Source organism: Bos indicus x Bos taurus, chromosome 8, assembly GCF_003369695.1.
Source record: "Bos indicus x Bos taurus breed Angus x Brahman F1 hybrid chromosome 8, Bos_hybrid_MaternalHap_v2.0, whole genome shotgun sequence".
Classification (NCBI taxonomy): domain Eukaryota; kingdom Metazoa; phylum Chordata; class Mammalia; order Artiodactyla; family Bovidae; genus Bos; species Bos indicus x Bos taurus.
Window position 1 is genome coordinate 26,761,439 of NC_040083.1, and position 19,557 is coordinate 26,780,995.

Consider the following 19,557-nt stretch of genomic DNA (forward strand, 5'->3'; position numbering starts at 1 on the left):
GGGTCGCACAGAGTCGGACATGACTGAAGTGACTTAGCAGGGCATTGGTTTGAGCAAATGCACAAATCATAATGCCATTTTTCCCATTTTGTGTCACCACTGTTTCCTTATTGGAAGTTTTTATTCTACATCTGTTGATTTCCCTGCTAAGCTGTGAGATCCCATAAAAGGGTGGCATATTATTTCTCCATGTGTACCTGTGTCTAGCAGAGTGCTTAGCTGCAGCATTTTCTACAGACTACAAGTTAGTATAAAAACATCAAAACTACCCACTGGAAAGGGTCAGTTTTCATTCCAATCCCCAAAAAAGGCAATGCCAAAGAATGCTCAAACTACCGCACAACTGCACTCATCTCACACACTAGTAGAGTAATGCTCAAAATTCTCCAAGCCAGGCAATACATGAACCGTGAACTTCCAGATGTTCAAGCTTGTTTTAGAAAAGGCAGAAGAACCAGAGATCAAATTGCCAACATCTGCTGGATCATCGAAAAAGCAAGAGAGTTTCAGAAAAACATCTATTTCTGCTTTATTGACTATGCCAAAACCTTTGACTATGTGGATCACAATAAACTGGAAAATTCTGAAGGAGATGGGAATACCAGACCACCTGACCTGCCTCCTGAGAAATCTGTATGCAGGTCAGGAAGCAACAGTTAGAACTGGACATGGAACAACAGACTGGTTCCAAACAGGAAAAGGAGTGCTGTATATTGTCACCCTGCTTATTTAACTTATATGCAGAGTACATCACGAGAAATGCTGGGCTGGAGGAAGCACAAGCTGGAATCAAGATTGCCGGGAGAAATATCAATAACCCCAGATATGCAGATAACACCACCCTTATGGCAGAAAGTGAAGAAGAAATAAAAAGCCTCTTGATGAAAGTGAAAGAGAAGAGTGAAAAGGTTGGCTTAAAGTTCAACATTCAGAAAACTACGATCATGGCATCTGATCTGGTCACTTCATGGCAAACACATGGGGAAACAGTGGAAACAGTGGCTGACTTTATTTTTGGGGACTCCAAAATCACTGCAGATGGTGACTGCAGCCATGAAATTAAAAGACGCTTACTCCTTGGAAGGAAAGTTATGACCAACATAGACAGTACATTAAAAAGCAGAGACATTACTTTGTCAACAAAGGTCCATCTAGTCAAGGCTATAGTTTTTCTAGTAGTCATGTATAGATGTGAGAGTTGGACTATAAGAAAGCTGAGAGCCAAAGAATTGATTCTTTTGAAATGTGGTGTTGAAGAATACTCTTGAGAGTCCCTTGGATTGCAAAGAGATCCAACCAGTCCATCCTAAAGATCAGTCCTAGGTGTTCATTGGAAGGACTGATATTGAAGCTGAAACTCCAATACTTGGAGTTGGCCACCTAATGCAAAGAGCTGACTTATCTGAAAAGACCCTGATGCTAGGAAAGATTGAGGGCAGGAGAAGGGGACGACAGAGGACGAGATAGTTGGATGGCATCACTGAATCAATGGACATGGGTTTGGGTAGACTCCAGCAGTTGGTGATGGACAGGGAGGCCTGGTGTGCTGCAGTTCATGGGGTCACAAAGAGTTGGACATGACTGAGCGACCGAACTGAACCTACCCACTACAAGCTCCTTATTTATTTAGCCAAGGATACAGAAAACATACTGTGAATTTCTGTGCATCTTTTCTTGACTTGTAGCGTTCATATCAAAGATGAGGTGGATTTGCTATATAAGAAAAGCTTAATATCTTGCAGTACTGGAGCCCCTTTAATATTTACTACTCAGAAAGAATGTACACAAACATTTATACTAATGTTTATATTTAGGAGAATATTACCATGTTTGTTTAGCAGGATGTTAACATGATCTTGTTCGTTCATACATTTAACTTAGTGTCAGTAAGGCAACATCCTCAACTAAGTGAAAAGGCTATAAGCCTACTGACATTTCTGTAGGCTTTCCTTGCTCCTTTCTATCTAGCATCCCAAAGAGTGGTTTCACTTTATCAGTACACAGCAAGTGCCCCAAGAAAAAACCTCATTAGAGTTCGAAATTGTTACTCTTCAGTACACCACTGCATACTAAGTCCCTGGCTTAGCACCTAGTTCTGAATGATACTGTTTAAATACTGAATAGATAAATAAATGAAAATATGAATATTTATTAGATAAATATTGAAGGAACCATCCAATTTATAGTTCATAAACTACTAAGTTCATAGTCTTTTGTAAGGATATCATTATGATATAACAAGTAGATGTATTTTATAAATCTAAATGAATTATTATATGAATTATAATCCATGCAAAATTTTCCAATCATTAGATTGCCATACTACAGCCACAACAAAAACTCTGACCATAATTATTGGTAAAACCACAATAATACAGGTCAGCAGTAGTGTCATTTTAATTATATTTTAAAAACTAATTTAGAGTTGTCATAATTTTTTAATTGGGGCTTCACTGGTGGCTCAGCTGGTAGAGAATCCACCTGCAATATGGGAGACCTGGGTTCGATCCCTGGGTTGAGAAGATCCCCTGGAGAAGAGAACAGCTGCCCACTCTAGTAGTCTGGCCCGGAGAATTCCATAGACTGTGTAGTCCATGGGGTGGCAAAGAGTTGGAACGTTAACTTTTACAACTGGATTGGATTTAGAGTTGTCAGAGAATTTCTTATTAAGGTCTTGAAAAGTAAACTCAGTTTTTAAGACTGGAGTTACAAGTACTACCCAAATCTGTGGAGATTTTCTTTGACTGTTTCTTAGCCTTACAGTTTAAAGACAGCTATTACTGTATGTGCTCAGTGTCTGATTCTTTGCGATCCCATGTACGGTACCCCATTAGGCTCCTCAGTCCATGAAGTGAATGTTCCAGGCAAGGAATACTAGAGCAGGTTGCCATTTCCTGCTCCAGGCCATCTTCTCAACCCAGGGATTGAACCTAGTCTCTTGGGTCTCCTGCTGTGGCAGGCATATTCTTTAGCACTAGTGCTACCTGGGAAGCCCCTATTTCTGCATAAATAGGGGTAAAACTTACCCCTTAAACAGTCAGGACTGAGTATTACTAAACTAGATCCTACTGTATAACACAAAAATAAGAGTGCCTGGTCTATAGAAAAACCAGCTGAAACTTCTGGTTCCTGACAAGTAGATATATTACCCCTATACTTCCCACTAATTAAATATAAAAGCTCTGAACACAATTACGGGTGGTCCTTTATTTACAATAGTTTGACAATGACTTTTCAACTTAACAATAGTACGAAAGCAATATGCATTCAGTAAATTGTACTTAGAATTTTGAACTTTGATTTTTCCTGGGCTAGTGGCATCCTGCGGAGAAGGCAATGGCACCCCACTCCAGTACTCTTGCTTGGAAAATCCCATGGACGGAGGAGCCTGTTAGGCTGCAATTCATGGGGTCGCTAAGAGTCGGACACGACTGAGTGACTTCACTTTCACTTTTCACTTTCATGCATTGAAGAAGGAAATGGCAGCCCACTCCAGTGTTCTTGCCTGGAGAATCCCAGGGACGGAGGAGCCTGGTGGGCTGCCGTCTATGGGGTCGCACAGAGTCGGAAGCGACTGAAGTGACTTAGCATAGTGGCATCCTGAAAGATACTCCTGCATGATGCTGGGCAGCTGCAGAGAGTTGTAGCTCCAGCTAGTCATACAATCACAAGAGTAAACAGCCATTCACAACTTACAACCATTCTAGACCCATACAGCAATTTTATTTTTCACTTTCAGTACACTAGTTAATAAATTATATGAGATATTTAACACTTTATTATAAAATGGGTTTTGCATGAGATGATTTTCCCAACTGCAGGCATATTTAAGTGTTCAATACATTTAAGTTAAGGTAGGCTAAGATATGGTATCAGGTAGAGGGTCATTATATAGCTTCCCTGGTGGCTCATCAGATGGTAAAGAATCTGCATGCAATGCAGGAGACCCAGGTTCAATCGATGGGTTGGGAAGATCCCCTGGAGAAGGGAATGGCAACCCACTCCAGTATTCCTGCCTGGAGAATTCCATGGGCAGAGGAGCCTGGCGAGCTACAGTCCGTGGGGTCACAAAGAGGCAGACATGACTGAGTGACTAAGCACAGCACAGGGTCGTTATGGGATTCCCAGGGGGCACTAGTAGTAAAGAACCTGCCTGCCAATGCAGGAGACGTAAGGGATGTGGGTTAGATCCCTAGATCAGAAAGATCCCCTAGAGGAGGGCATAGAAACCCACTCCAATATTCTTTCATGGAGAATTCCTTGAACAGAGGAGATTGGCATGCTACAGTCCATGGAGTCACAAAGAGTTGGACACAAAAGTGATTTAGCAAGCATTCAGGGTAGATATATTACATGTTTTTTTAACTTATGATATGTTAAACTTAGGATGGGCTTATCAAGACAGAACCTCATCAACAGCTGAGGAAAATCTGTACATAAAACAAATACAGGAAGACTCCGAAAGGCAAAGAGAAGGATAGGACAAGGACCTTAGGAGTGAGGAACAACACTAGAAGAACAAATCACAGTGATAAGTTCCATAGATTTCTTCTTTCCTCCAAACATTCTCAATTTAGTACTGGAGAAACGCCAAAATACACACACAAAATGTCTCAAGGGAAGTCTGCTCTCTCAAGCCAAAGAACCAGGAAAGGGACAGACTAGCAGGACAGAAATCTTATTGATAATATGGATAATAACCACTGGAGAAAGAAGAAGAAGAAACAGCCTAGCTTTTTCTATCAATGAAACCAAATAAGAAGCCTGGACTTCCATGCCCATCAAGTGGTAATGAGGCATCCTTTCACACCACCTTCCATGTGATGTCAGCAGGGGTCAAGTTAGGAGCTAAGACTCCCACCCTCCCTGGTAGTAACAATGTGACCTTCTCCCACAAGCATGATGTCATCAGAGGTTTGTTAAGTAAAAGAGTTAAATAAGATCCAGAGTCTCAAAACATAATACTACAATATCGAAGAGACTACTGAAAATCACTTATCATACCAAGAACAAAGAAGATCTCAACTTGATTGTGAAATAACTAAGAAATGATAACAAGATAACACACAAGTCAGTGCAAACTAGTACAGCCACTATGGAGAAGAGTGTGGAGACTGCTTAAAAAACTGGAAATAGAACTGTCTTATGACCCAGCAATCCCACTGCTGGGCATACACACTGAGGAAACCAGAATTGAAAGAGACACATGTACCCCAATGTTCATCACAGCACTGTTTATAATAGCCGGGACATGGAAGCAACCTAGATGTCCATCAGCAGATGAATGGATAAGAAAGCTGTGGTACATATAAACAATGGAGTATTACTCAGCCATTAAAAAGAATACATTTGAATCAGGTCTAATGAGGTGGATGAAACTGGAGCCAATTATACAGAGTGAAGTAAGCCAGAAAGAAAAACACCAATACAGTATACTAATGCACATATATGGAATATAGAAAGATGGTAACAATAACCCTGTATGCGAGACAGAAAAAGAGAAACTGATGTATAGAACAGTCTTTTGGACTCTGTGGGAGAGGGAGAGGGTGGGATGATTTGGGAGAATGGCATTGAAACATGTATAATATCATATAAGAAACGAATCGCCAGTCCAGGTTCAATGCAGGATACAGGATGCTTGGAGCTGGTGCACCGGGATGACCCTGAGGGATGGTATGGGGAGGCAGGTGGGAGGGGGGTTCAGGATTGGGAACACGTGTACACCCATGGCAGATTCATGTTGATGTATGGCAAAACCAATACAATACTGTAAAGTAATTAGCCTCCAATTAAAATAAATAAATTTAAATTAAAAAAAAACATACAAATCAGAATAACTTGATAAGGATTTTAAAACAGTCATGATGAAAATGCTCCAATGAATGGTTATGTATAATCTTGAAAAACAAAAAAGAAAATCTCAGCAAATAGAGATATAAAGAAGAATCAAACCAAAATTTTAGAGCTGAAATCACAATAACTAAAATTAAAAAAAAAAAAAAAAACAACCCTTACTTCATGGGCTAAATAAGAGATGCCAGACAAAAGAAGGAAGAATTTTGAAGACAGAACAATAAAAATTACCCAGTTTGGACAATGGAAATAAAATAGTCTAAAAAGTAAAATGAACAAAGCTTCAGAGACCAGTAGGACAATACTAAAAGATCTAACATATACATTAACTGAGTCCCAGACTAAGAAGAATATGGGGCTGAAAAAAATATTTGAAAAAATAATGGCCAAAACTTCCCAAATTTGATAAAAGCCACATATTTAGAGATTCAAGGAATGTAGAATACTCCCAAAAGAATAAACAAAAAGAAATCTGTGCCAAAACATATCATAATCAAAATTTTAAAAGTTAAGAAAAAGCAAAAATTATTTAAAATACCTAGAGAGAATGATGTATTACTTTCAAGGAAGCAATGATTCAATTAACAAAGTATTTTTCATCAGAAACCATGGAGGCCAGAAAGAAGTGGTATAGTCTTCCAGTGCCAAAAAAAAAAAATTGCCAACCTAGAATACTCTATCCAGTGGAAATATCCTTTATAAATGAAGGTGAAGATATTTTAGGTAAAGGAAAACTTAGAGTATGTTTGGCCTACCTTAAAAGACAGTCTAAAGAAAAGCTCTTCAAACAGAAAGAAAATGATAAAAGAAGAAAACTTAGGAAAAGAAAAAATACATAATAGTCTATCCTACTGTGTACACATTGCTATATTTAAAATAGATAACCAACAAGGACCTACTGTATAGCACAGGGAACTCTGCTCAACGTGGCAGCCTGGATGGGAGGGGAGTTTCAAGGAGATTGGATACACATGTATGTATCCAATATGGCTGAATCCCTTTGCTATTCATCTGAAACTATAATAACATTGTTAACTGGCTATCCCCCAATACAAAATGAAAAGTTTTAACTTAAAAAATAGGCTATCCTTCTCTTAAAGTTTTATTTTATTTTTTTTAATTTTATTTTTAAACTTTACAATATTGTATTAGTTTTGCCAAATATTTAAAATAATATTTGACAGCTGAAGCAAAAAATGTAGTATCAACTAATGAGTTTCTCTAAGTATTTAGAGAAAAGAGTTCAGACAACATATTATAAAAAGAGGAGGGTAAACAGACACAAAGAGAAGTGAGGTTGTTAAGTTTCTGAAGTGGTAAAATGTTGATACCAATAAACAGTGTAATAAATTATGTGTGTGAACTACTTAGAGCAAACACTAAGAAAAGCATATTCAAAGACATATACTCCTAAACCTTAGGGATAAATAAAAACCTAAATCTAAAAATAAGTTCAAGTGACATATAGGAAAGGGGGAAAAGGGAAACAGAGGAAACAGAAAATAATAACATAGTAGATTTTGTTATAATGTCAACATGTAAAAATATAACATTTCTACATACTGGCAATGTACAATCAGAAACAAAAACTAAAGTCATAATACCATTCATAATAGCTTCAAGAGTTACTTTGCACAAATCTAACAACAGTAGCTTCCCAGGTGCTACACTGGTAAAGAACCTGTCTGCCAATGCAGGCTGCTAAGAGACATGGGTTTGATCCCTGGGTCAGGAAGATCCCCTGGAGAAGTGCATGGCAACTCACTCCTGTATTCTTGCCTGGAGAATCCTGTGAACAAAGGAGCCTGGTGGGCTATATATAGTTCATAGGGTCACAAAGAGTTGGATGCAACTAAGCAGGCATGCATTCATGCAACAATGGTATTAGACATACAGAATCTGCATGCTAAAACTATAAAACACTGATAAAAGAAAGTCTCAACAAATTAAGTATTCATGGAATAGAGGACTCAATGTGGTTAATATGTCAATTCTCTAAGCACAATTTCAGTCAAGATTCCCACAAGATTTTGGTAGTTCAAGCTATTTTTTAAACCTATTTTTATAGGTAAAACTTTTATGGAAATGCAAAGCGATTAGAAAAGCCAAAACAATTTTAAAAACAATAAAGCTGTTTGGCTCACACTGAGTTCAAGGCTTATTATAGAGTTACAGAAATCAAAATAGTGTGGGGTTCACAGAAGTTTAGAAACTCATATTAATAGAATAAAATAGAGTCTTGTAATAGACCCACAGAAATATAGTCAGCTGATATTTAACAGTTACAAAGGCAATTTACTGGAGAAGGAATAGTCTTTTCAAAAATGATGCTGACACGATTAGACATTTATCTTTGTAAATAATGAACTTCAACCTATAACTCATACCCTATACAGAACTTAGATAAAAATGGATCACAGAGCCAAATAGAAAGCTTTTTAAGAAAAAACACTGGATAAATACTTGTGACTTCAGGTCAGAAAAATAGATATTAGATATGACATCAAAGCCATAGTCCATAAAAGAAAATCAATTAGAAAGTTGAACTTTACCAAAGTAAACCTTTTGTCGTACAAAAGACACTATTCTAGGAATAAAAAGTCAATATACAGACCGGGACAAAATATCTTCAAATCATATATTTAATTAAGCTCTTGCATATAGAATATGTAAATAATAAGTACTTTTTAATAAACAATCAATTTTTTAAATGAGCTATAAGAGTTGAAGAGACATTCGTAAAAGAAAATATAAGGACAGCAAATAAGCATGTGAAAGATCATTACCATTAGTCATTAGGGAAATACAAATTGATATCACAATGGAATATCAATACACTCCTATGGGAATGGTCTTTAAAAAGTGTTGACAAGAATGTGGAGCAACAGGCTCATATGAATTCCTGAGAGGAGTAAGAATGGCATAGCCTCTCTGGAAAATAGTTTGGCAGTTTCATACATATTTATAAATATATCAAACATACACATAGTAGGGTTACTCCCTACTATGGGTATTTACTTTAAAGAATCATAAAGCTATGTTCACATAAAAATATATTTGTAGCAGAAAACTATACATAGTCCCAAAAATATAGAAAAGACCCAAGTAGTTGTCAAGAGACAAACTGTGGTATATCTATACAATGGAATTTTGTTGTTGTTTTGTTACTAAGTCAAGTCCAACTCTTTGACCCCATGGACTGTAGTCCACCAGACTCCTCTGCCCATGGGATTTCCCAGGCAAGAATACTAGAGTGGGTTGCCATGTCCTCCTACAAGGAATCTTCCTGACCCTGGGATCGAACCTGTGTCTACTGCTTTGCAGAAGGATTCTTTACCACTGAACCACCAGGGAAGCCATACAATGTAATACCATTTAGCAAAAAAAAAAAAGAGGAACAAACTGGATGAACCAACATGAATGAATCTCAAAGGCATTATGCCAAATGAAAGCAGCCAGTTTCAAAAAGTTATAGCTTATATGATTCCACACATAGGTCATTCTGAGAAAAAGGCAAAGCTATAGGGAGGGAGAACAAATCAGTGGTTGTCAGGTGTCAGGTATGGTGGGAGGATTTGACTACAAGTGGGTAGGACTAGGAAATTTTTTAAGATGATAGAACTAGGCTGTATCCTGATTGTGGTCACAGTTACTCAAATCTATTTGTACATGTGTGTTACAACTCAAAATACTATGCTGAACATGTAGTATATATAAATTAAAAACAAACAAAAAAAATTCAGTCTTTATGTGCAAACTAACTTTAAGAATAAGAAGACATGTTTCCATGTTTCCTTTCTTATTGTTTCATTATGATACTTCTGGGGCTTCCCTCCTAGCTCAGTTAGTAAAACATCTGCCTGCAATGCAGGGGACCCCAGTTCGATTCCTAGGTTGGGAAGATCCCCTAGAGAAGGGATAGGCTACCCATTCCAGTATTCTTGGGCTTCCCTGGTGGCTCAGACAGTAAAGAACCTCCTGCAACGTGGGAGACCTGGGTTCGATCCCTAGGTTGGGAAGATCTCCTGGAGGATGAGGAGGCATGGCAACCCACTCCAGTATTCTTGTCTGGAGAATCCCATGGACAGAGGAGCCTGGTAGGCTACAGTCCATGGGGTCAAAAAGAGTCAGACATGACTGAGTGACTAAGCACAGAACAGCACGTGATATTCCAAGTTTAATTTTTAACATCATATTTCATTAGAACATTTAATACTGAACATGTTTCCAAAAAAGCTTCCTGAGAGTAGGAAGTTTGATGTTCTCATTTCATTCACGAAGCAGACTGCCTGTCACACACACAATACACACAGCAGTAACTCAAACACATTTCTTAACTGAATAAATGTTTCACAAAATAACCCACCCACCCCCAAAACATCATTACATGACCAAAAGTTTATACTGATTATTTAGCACTCTTAAAGGTTATCACTTCAAACTTCACTATTTTTTAACAAATTAAAACTGATCTGAAAAATAGCTATCTTACAATGAATACCACATTAATAAATTTAAATGAATTTCAGGAGGAAAAATCCACAGTTAATGACTCAGCATTCAACTGATAAATGATATAAAATTTAATTTATAGAGCTACTTGTAACACACACATATTTCAGGGTGAACAGACTAGGATTCTAAAAGTTTCAAAACTTTCTTTAAAAGGCTTTATTATTTTTTCTTTAGTTCTATTACATTGATGAATAAAATAAACCTCAAATAAACACCACTGACAACTAACCTCTGTTTGCATTTTCTGGATTAGATCTTGTGATTAGTTAGATTAGGTTTCACACCTAATTCATTTTATCCAAAAAGATCACTAAAGATTGTCAGAGAAAGTACTAACACATGCTACACCACAGATAAACCAAACCCTATGAAAATATTATGGTAAGTGAAAGAAGTTAGTCACAAAGAACCACATATTATATGATTCAATTTATATGAGATGTCCAGAATAGGTAAATCTATAGACACAGATACTGGTGATAGAAGCAAGATCCGATGCTATAAAGAGCAATATTGCATAGGAATCTGGAATGTCATCCATGAATCAAGGAAAATTGGAAGTGGTCAAACAAGAGATGGCAAGAGTGAATGTTGACATTCTAGGAATCAGCGAACTAAAATGGACTGGAATGTGAATTTAACTCAGATGACCATTATATCTACTACTGCGGACAGGAATTCCTTAGAAGAAATGGAGTAGCCATCATGATCAACAAAAGAGCCCAAAATGCACTACTTGGACGCAATCTCAAAAACGACAGAATGATCTCTGTTCGTTTCCAAGGCAAACCATTCAATATCATAGTAATCCAAGTCTATGCCCCAAGCAGTAATGCTGAAGAGGCTGAAGTGGAACGGTTCTATGAAGATCTATAAGACCTTTTAGAACTAACACCCCAAAAAGACGTCCTTTTCATTATAGGGGACTGGAAAACAAAAGTAGGAAGTCAAGAAACACCTGGAGTAACAGGCAAATTTGGCCTTGGAATACGGAATGAAGCAGGGCAAAGACTAATAGAGTTTTGCCAAGAAAATTTTGCACTGGTCATAACACCCTCTTCCAACAACACAAGAAAAGACTCTATACATGGACATCACTAGATGGTCAACACCGAAATCAGATTGATTATATTCTTTGCAGCCAAAGATGGAGAAACTCTATACAGTCAGCCAAAACAAGACTGGGAGCTGACTGTGGCTCAGATCATGAACTCCTTATTGCTAAATTCAGACTTAAATTGAAGAAAGTAGGGAAAACCACTAGACCATTCAGGTATGACCTAAATCAAATTCCTTATGATTATACAGTGGAAGTGAGAAATAGATTTAAGGGCCTAGATCTGATAGATAGAGTGCCTGATGAACTATGGAATGAGGTTCATGACATTGTACAGGAGACAGGGATCAAGACCATCCCCATGGAAAAGAAATGCAAAAAAGCAAAATTGCTGTCTGGGGAGGCCTTACAAATAGCTGCGAAAAGAAAAGAAGCAAAAGGCAAAAGGAGAAAAGGAAAGAACGCATCTGAATGCAGAGTTCCAAAGAATAGCAAGGAGAGATAAGAAAGCCTTCCTCAGTGATCAATGCAAAGAAATAGAGGAAAACAACAGAATGAGAAAGATTAGAGATCTCTTCAAGAAAATTAGAGACACCAAGGGAACGTTTCATGCAAAGATGGGCTCGATAAAGGACAGAAATGGTATGGACCTAACAGAAGCAGAAGATATTAAGAAGAGATGGCAAGAATACACAGAAGAACTGTACAAAAAAGATCTTCACGACCCAGATAATCATGATGGTGTGATCACTGACCTAGAGCCAGACATCCTGGAATGTGAAGTCAAGTGGGCCTTAGAAAGCATCACTATGAACAAAGCTAGTGGAGGTGATGGAATTCCAGTTGAGCTATTTCAAATCCTGAAAGATGATGCTGTGAAAGTGCTGCACTCAATATGCCAGCAAATTTGGAAAACTCAGCAGTGGCCACAGGACTAGAAAAGGTCAGTTTTCATTCCAATCCCAAAGAAAGACAATGCCAAAGAACGCTCAAACTACCACACAATTACACTCATCTCACATGCTAGTAAGGTAATGCTCAAAATTCTCCAAGCCAGGCTTCAGCAATATGTGAACCATGAACTTCCTGATATTCAAGCTGGTTTTAGAAAAGGTAGAGGAACCAGAGATCAAATTGCCAACATCTGCTGGATCATCAAAAAAGCAGGGGAGTTCCAGAAAAACATCTATTTCTGCTTTATTGACTATGCCAAAGCCTTTGACTGTGTGAATCACAATAAACTGTGGAAAATTCTGAAAGAGATGGGAATACCAGATCACCTAATCTGCCTCTTGAGAAATTTGTATGCAGGTCAGGAAGCAACAGTTAGAACTGGACATGGAACAACAGACCGGTTCCAAAAAGGAAAAGGATTTCGTCAAGTCTGTATATTGTCACCCTGCTTATTTAACTTATATGCAGAGTACATCATGAGAAACGCTGGACTGGAAGAAACACACGCTGGAATCAAGATTGCTGGGAGAAATATCAATCACCTCAGATATGCAGATGACACCACCCTTATGGCAGAAAGTGAAGAGGAACTAAAAGCCTCTTGATGAAAATGAAAGTGGAGAGTGAAAAAGTTGGCTTAAAGCTCAACATTCAGAAAACGAAGATCATGGCATCCGGTCCCACCACTTAATGGGAAATAGATGGGGAAACAGTGGAAACAGTGTCAGACTTTATTTTTCTGGGCTCCAAAATCACTGCAGATGGTGACTGCAGCCATGAAATTAAAAGACACTTACTCCTTGGAAGGAAAGTTATGACCAACCTAGACAGCATATTGAAAAGCAGAGACATTACTTTGCCAACAAAGGTTCGTCTAGTCAAGGCTATGGTTTTTCCTGTGGTCATGTATGGATGTGAGAGTTGGACTGTGAAGAAGGCTGAATGCCGAAGAATTGATGCTTTTGAACTGTGGTGTTGGAGAAGACTCTTGAGAGTCCCTTGGACTGCAAGGAGATCCAACCAGTCCATTCTGAAGGAGATCAGCCCTGGGATTTCTTTGGAGGGAATGATGCTAAAGCTGAAACTCCAGTACTTTGGCCACCTCATGTGAAGAGTTGACTCATTGGAAAGGACTCTGATGTTGGGAGGGATTGGGGGCAGGAGGAGAAGGGGACGACAGAGGATGAGATGGTTGGATGGCATCACTGACTCGATGGACGTGAGTCTGAGTGAACTCCGGGAGTTGGTGATGGACAGGGAGGCCTGGCATGCTGGGATTCATGGGGTCGCAAATAGTCGGACACGACTGAGCGACTGATCTGATCTGATCTGATCTGAAGGGGTGGGAAGCAATGGAGGTAACAGGTAAACTGTATGTGGTTTTTTGAAGGAGTGAGTAATGACAATGTTCTAAAATTTATTGTGATGATGAGCATACAACTATTTGAATATTCTAAAAAGCACTGGGTGAACTACATGGCTTGTGAATTGTATCTCAACAAAGCTATCAAAAACTCTCAGGGAACATATCTGGAACAAATCTATAAAAATTTGCAGGATAAGAAACTTTATTATCAGCATCAATCATTTAATATTAATATAGTACATTTTAAGAGATAATTAGAGGTATATATTTAAATCTGATATGATCATTTCTTCAAAAGTTTATCATTACGTGGAAAAGGTGGTAAGTTATATAATATGTAAAATAAGATTCTAATACAGGTATGACAATTTCAATGATATTTAATTACATTATGCCACATGATACTAAATTCTAGTAATCTAAAAGATATCCTGTCTTTCAAAAAAAAATCACATAATCTGAGTATCAAAAATTAACTCTAAATAAAGAAATAGTTAAGTAGCAAAACAGGCTAATTATGTTGGTCTAACTCCTTTTTGTTTCCAAAAAAAAAGTGTTCTTTCTATAGCAAGCTGAATATAACAGACTGTGAATTAGAAGATAAAGGAAGCAAACTGTATGTTTTCTAAAATATGAGTATCCTTCATCAAGTTTTATACTTAGGGCAGCTAAAAGACCTATGTGGAAGGATCAGCATTAAGCCCAAAGGACACACAGTGCACGGCAAGAAAGAAAGCAATCCCCTCGTGTCGTCTGCAGGTCACTACCAAGGACCATGTTAGCAGATCCATACCAGACCCTTAACAGGCAGTTCTGCTGCTACCAGTAATTAGCTTGGACAGCTCTGGCTCCAAGAATAGCAGCAAGGCTACACCATAATGAGCTCAGCTGGGATTAGCAGGACAGGGCAGGGAACCAAGAGAGCTCAGGCATTCTGCATCGCGTATGTATCTAGGAGATCAAACAAGGATGGCTGGCTAGGTTATCCCCTCTCCACCTCATTCCAGAAATGAAGCACGGCAGTGTCTAAAATACAGGCTAATGAAGAGCGACACCTCCAACAGATGAGAGCCACATTAATTAACACAATCCCTAGATCATATAATACAGTTTCGGCAAGAGCTAGCAAATGTGCAACTTGTTATTGCATTATACATACATATATATTAAAAAGTCAATCTTTTTTTCTTTACTTTTACTGGCAAACCAGATTATTTCATTTTCCAAATTTTATAAGGAATTTCTCTCATGGCCTTTAAGATAGAAAACATTTCTCTCAGATGTTTACCTAAGTACACATTGTTAAAAAAAGAAACTCACTTTTGAATCATTAGCTCCTGGTTCTCCCTTTTGAAATAGGCCAGTTCATTCCATACAGCATCAGAATCTTCTTGTTGAAGTTGTTGAGGATCTGCTCTCTTTACTTTCCTGATTTCCATCCTATTTTTAAAATGAAACTGATTTCTTACTTAACATGTTCAAATTGCAATAAAATTCATTTACTCATTCCCTAAAATTGAAAAATATCTACTAACCAAGTATCTTTTTTTTGGCAAATGATATGAGACTTTTTATTGAAATTAACTTTCTAATGATATTCATGCCATAACTTCAGGGTAATCATTTGGAATTGAGACTTCTCTTGAAGTACAGCTAGTGTCACATAGCTACCCAGTTTCTATTGAGGTACACTTGAACGAATTTCCTAAAAACTAAGCATGTAGAAATTAAAATCTTAGATCATGATTTCCTAAAAAGCTAAACTACTACTATGGAAAGTAAACTTTTGAGTGGACACATGATATTCTCTGGTCTTATTTCTCTCATTCATTCTACTAGTAATAAAATATACATTGCAAAAATGTCAGTTTCTAAAAAAGGACTATAAGCAATCAACACATCTAGAACTTGCTGCCAACCAGTCTGACTGTGGTTTATGTGTTTTATCTTAAAACAAGCAGTTATCAGTAAACATCAGATAGTTAGCAAGTAGTCTTCATCCTTCTGGTGACTACTAAAAAGTTAAGAGCCTGCTAAGTCGCAGAGGCTAAATCCAGGACAGACAAATTTAACATTGGTTTACTGACAAACGATATGAAACACTTTCTGTTCTTCAAAGAAAAAATTAGATGTGACAATTATCTACAAAACATGCCAAATGCCCTTTATGTTCTCATTTTCTGTACATAAAACAAACTCTTCATTTTTATTTTGTAAAAGTGCTGTACTGGCCAATTTAGAAACAGTATTTCTCTATAGAACAGACCAATGTGTATCATCAACATTGCCCTAAAGGATCCATCTCAGAAGATGAGAGGGTAGTAGATTTTTCTGTACTCATTCAGTCCTTTGCCCTCTGTTGATACTGTTAACAGGGGAGCCACTTACGACTAACCAAGATCTGAACACCTGTTCAGAGCAATTGAACTGAGACCGCCCATTCATTCAGATAAGCTGCAGAACTAACTGATGGATAGTAAAGATTTTCAAACTGCATACTAGGTTGAAATAGTTTTAAGACAGTTAACTATACATGTTAATTTCATATTTCCCATATATTTCAAATAAAAAGTAAACTGAGTTATATACATTGTAACATCAGCATTTATTTATTTAAAGTAGTTTTTCAAGCACATGGATATGAACTATTTTTGCTTTGAGTTATACTTTTATTAAGTTATTCTATACATATTAAAAGTATATACAATAATTCATCATCTATGCTCATGATTTCTGCAAACTATAGGAAAATGCATAGTTATTATAAACATATTTCTATTTTCATTTATTATATTCTCTATGTAAAAATTCTCACTAAAGATCTGACTACGAAATGATTTCTTTAAAATCAAACAAAAGCTATTAAAGCACCTATATGATGCTACTCCATTCCATTTAATATTTAGGGAAATGCCTTTATGAGCTATGTAACTCACATGCCACTGCCTTCTTCCCACTGTTTTAATTGCTCTTTTACTGCTCTGTAGTTGGTCTGTAACATCTGTAGCCTTTCTTTGCGTTTTTCATGGGCATCTCTTAGCTCATCATTTTCTTGGTTCTGTAGAACACAAAAAAGCAAGTATACAAGTTTGAAGAATATATAAGCATAATGTTACAGATAAAAGGCTACCAATCTAAGTATAAAATTCAAAAGAAAATAGCATGTAAATATATATTAATTTGTAATAATCATTTAAGCAGAAATAAATTTGTGATTTATTTATAATTTATTACAAATAAATTAATGTAATGATCATTTAATCCTAAAGTCACAGAACAGGTTTACTTGATAAATTTGAGATACTCACTGCATTCTGAAAAATCGTTTAAGTAATCTTAAAATTCTGGCATCAAATTAATTTCATTCCTTTCCTTTTTGTTAATTAGTATATATACACATAATTCTGTATCAATCTTACATATTAAATTTTTTTCTTTTCCAAGATTTGTCCATACATAAAGCATGACTAGTTTGTTAGTTGTAAGTGCACATATAATTAGTACAAGGACACTAATCATAGTAAGACCAGTTCTCTAACCCATGGATTCATAATTAGTTAAAATGCACAAAGATTACACAGAAGGAAGAAAATCAGTTTGGACGTATGTTAGAAGTGACCCAGTTTAACATTCTGGGTTGAAACATAAAGAACTGAAATGGGAAAGGTGGACTTTAGCACTCTTGAAGAACTCAGAATAGACAGTTCAAATATTACTAGGGTAGACAGTTACAGTCAATGACTTCTAAATGTTTTAAATAAAACACATGCATAAATCTTTACTTTTCAACATGACCACAAAATGAACATATATATAGGCTAAATTGTCAGGCCTCAGGGGATGTATTTATGTTACTCATGAACTGTGTTCCTCAAAGTAAGTAATGTGATGAGTCTTTTATTTTACCCTTGGTCATTTCAAATGTTTTTTAAACTCTTCATTTTCTGTATGAAAGAACTTGCATATTTATTCAGAGCAGGTAACTGGTACTCTCTAATAGTAAGCTGAGAGAAGTGGGAACATGGCAGCCAGAAAGATCTGAATTCCATTCTTGAAGTTTTCTCCTGGTAGCTGCATAATCTTAAGAACACTATTTAAATTAATTCAATTTCTTTTACAATAGAATGTGGAAAAGAATACAGAAATTTATACCATGGTAACAAAATTAAATGAAGTAACATACAGGTAAAGCTCCCAGATCTGTTCTTGCCCAAGAGAGGCACAAAAAGTGAGCTTTTTACTCTGTCCTCTTCCCAAGAACTAACTCTGATGCCCTTATCATTTATAAGCCAAATTTATGGTTCCACTGACTTATTGGTCTCTCATTCCAACAATGAGATAATATCTTATAGAGTCTGCATTATCTTACTGCAATTCTACCTGTCTCAACAGTATAGATATGTTGCCATTATACTCTGAATATATATCTAGTAGGATAACTTCAATAATTCTCTTAAGTAGTTACTAGGAAGTATTTGAGCCATGTGTGTACCAAGTGGCATGTACATCATACAGGAATGCAAGTGCGCGACAAAAATGCTATCTCTTAACAGGGGAAATTAGAATAAATGCTATCCTAAAGACTTTTTGGAGATATGAATCATAGCCACTGCAGAGTTATTTGCTAAAAAGTAATATGGTGTGATACCATGATTAAAAATTCAAGATACTGAATTCAATTTTGTTTTAACTGAAGAACCATATATTAAGAACCTATTATATGCAGGGTGGTAAGTGCTGCTAAGAGTTCAACACCTGCTGCTCAAATTTACTAAATTTTACCTTGATAATCTACTTAAATCCAGTGTTTCAATTTCTCCATCTTCAAAATAGAAGCTACTGATATCTCTTCTTCTAAGACACAAAGAATGATATAACCTTGATCTTGAGTTTCCCATACTGTTGGTAAACAATCTGACCTCTTTGACCAATAAACTTCCCATTTTTACAGATGTGAAATAATTTAAGTTAGCCAAATATAAGAATGATAATCAATAATCTTTTCTCATAAATGAACAAAAGTTAAATATTCTTATTAGGATTCTTTTTAAGAATGGATAAAATTTATGAGGAATTTAAATAAGATACATTATAATATAAATAAAATAATTATAAGAAATTTACATACATTAGATTCATGTCATGTCAAAACAATTTTGAAATAAGTATATTAACTGAACACTTTGTTAGACAATTCTAAAAATAGCTTTGTGTGATTCTTCTTCATTGACTTAAAGTCCCTCCCTGTAAACTCTTATTTTACAGTAAATTGCTTAAAAGTTATTACAAACAAATGCACTGTTGTGGAATTGTTAAGTCTGTGCTAGAATCCCTAGAAATTCTGCATAAACAGAACCTAAAAGATTGACCAAGAATTAAATATTAATAGAACGGGATATCCAAATTTTATATTACCTTTCACAATAATTTTCTGTTGAATTACTGGAACAAGTTGAGTTTCTTATTCAGAGTACTGTCATTATTTTAGCATTTTTAAGTACTTCCTCAGCTACCATTAATCACTGAAATTACATCCAATATTTTCCCTAATTCTTTTAAGTAGAAATCAACTATATTATGACTCAAAAAAGAAGGCTGAACCCTGAAGAACTGATGCTTTCGAATTGTTGTGCTACAGAAGACTCTTGAGAGTCCCTTGGATAGCAAGGAGATCAAACCAGTCAGTCCTAAAGGAAATTAACCCTGAATATTCATTGGAAAGACTGATGCTGAAGCTGAAGCTCCAATACTTTGGCCACCTGGTGCGAAGAGCCGACTCACTGGAAAAGACCTTGATGCTGGGAAAGAT

General features: G+C 36.5%; 1 protein-coding gene across 4 annotated transcripts in view; it reads right to left on the reverse strand.

The window, feature by feature from the left end:
• The window catches only part of CNTLN (centlein), a 352,880-nt gene that overhangs the window by 127,399 nt on the left and 205,924 nt on the right, over positions 1-19,557 (reverse strand). For all 4 annotated transcript variants that reach the window (XM_027549176.1, XM_027549174.1, XM_027549178.1 and 1 more), the window contains 2 exons: positions 16,685-16,806; positions 15,069-15,188 (listed from right to left, as the gene is read on the reverse strand). In XM_027549176.1, the coding sequence (XP_027404977.1) occupies positions 15,069-15,188; positions 16,685-16,806 (242 nt within the window). The remainder of the gene's footprint in view (positions 1-15,068; positions 15,189-16,684; positions 16,807-19,557) is intronic.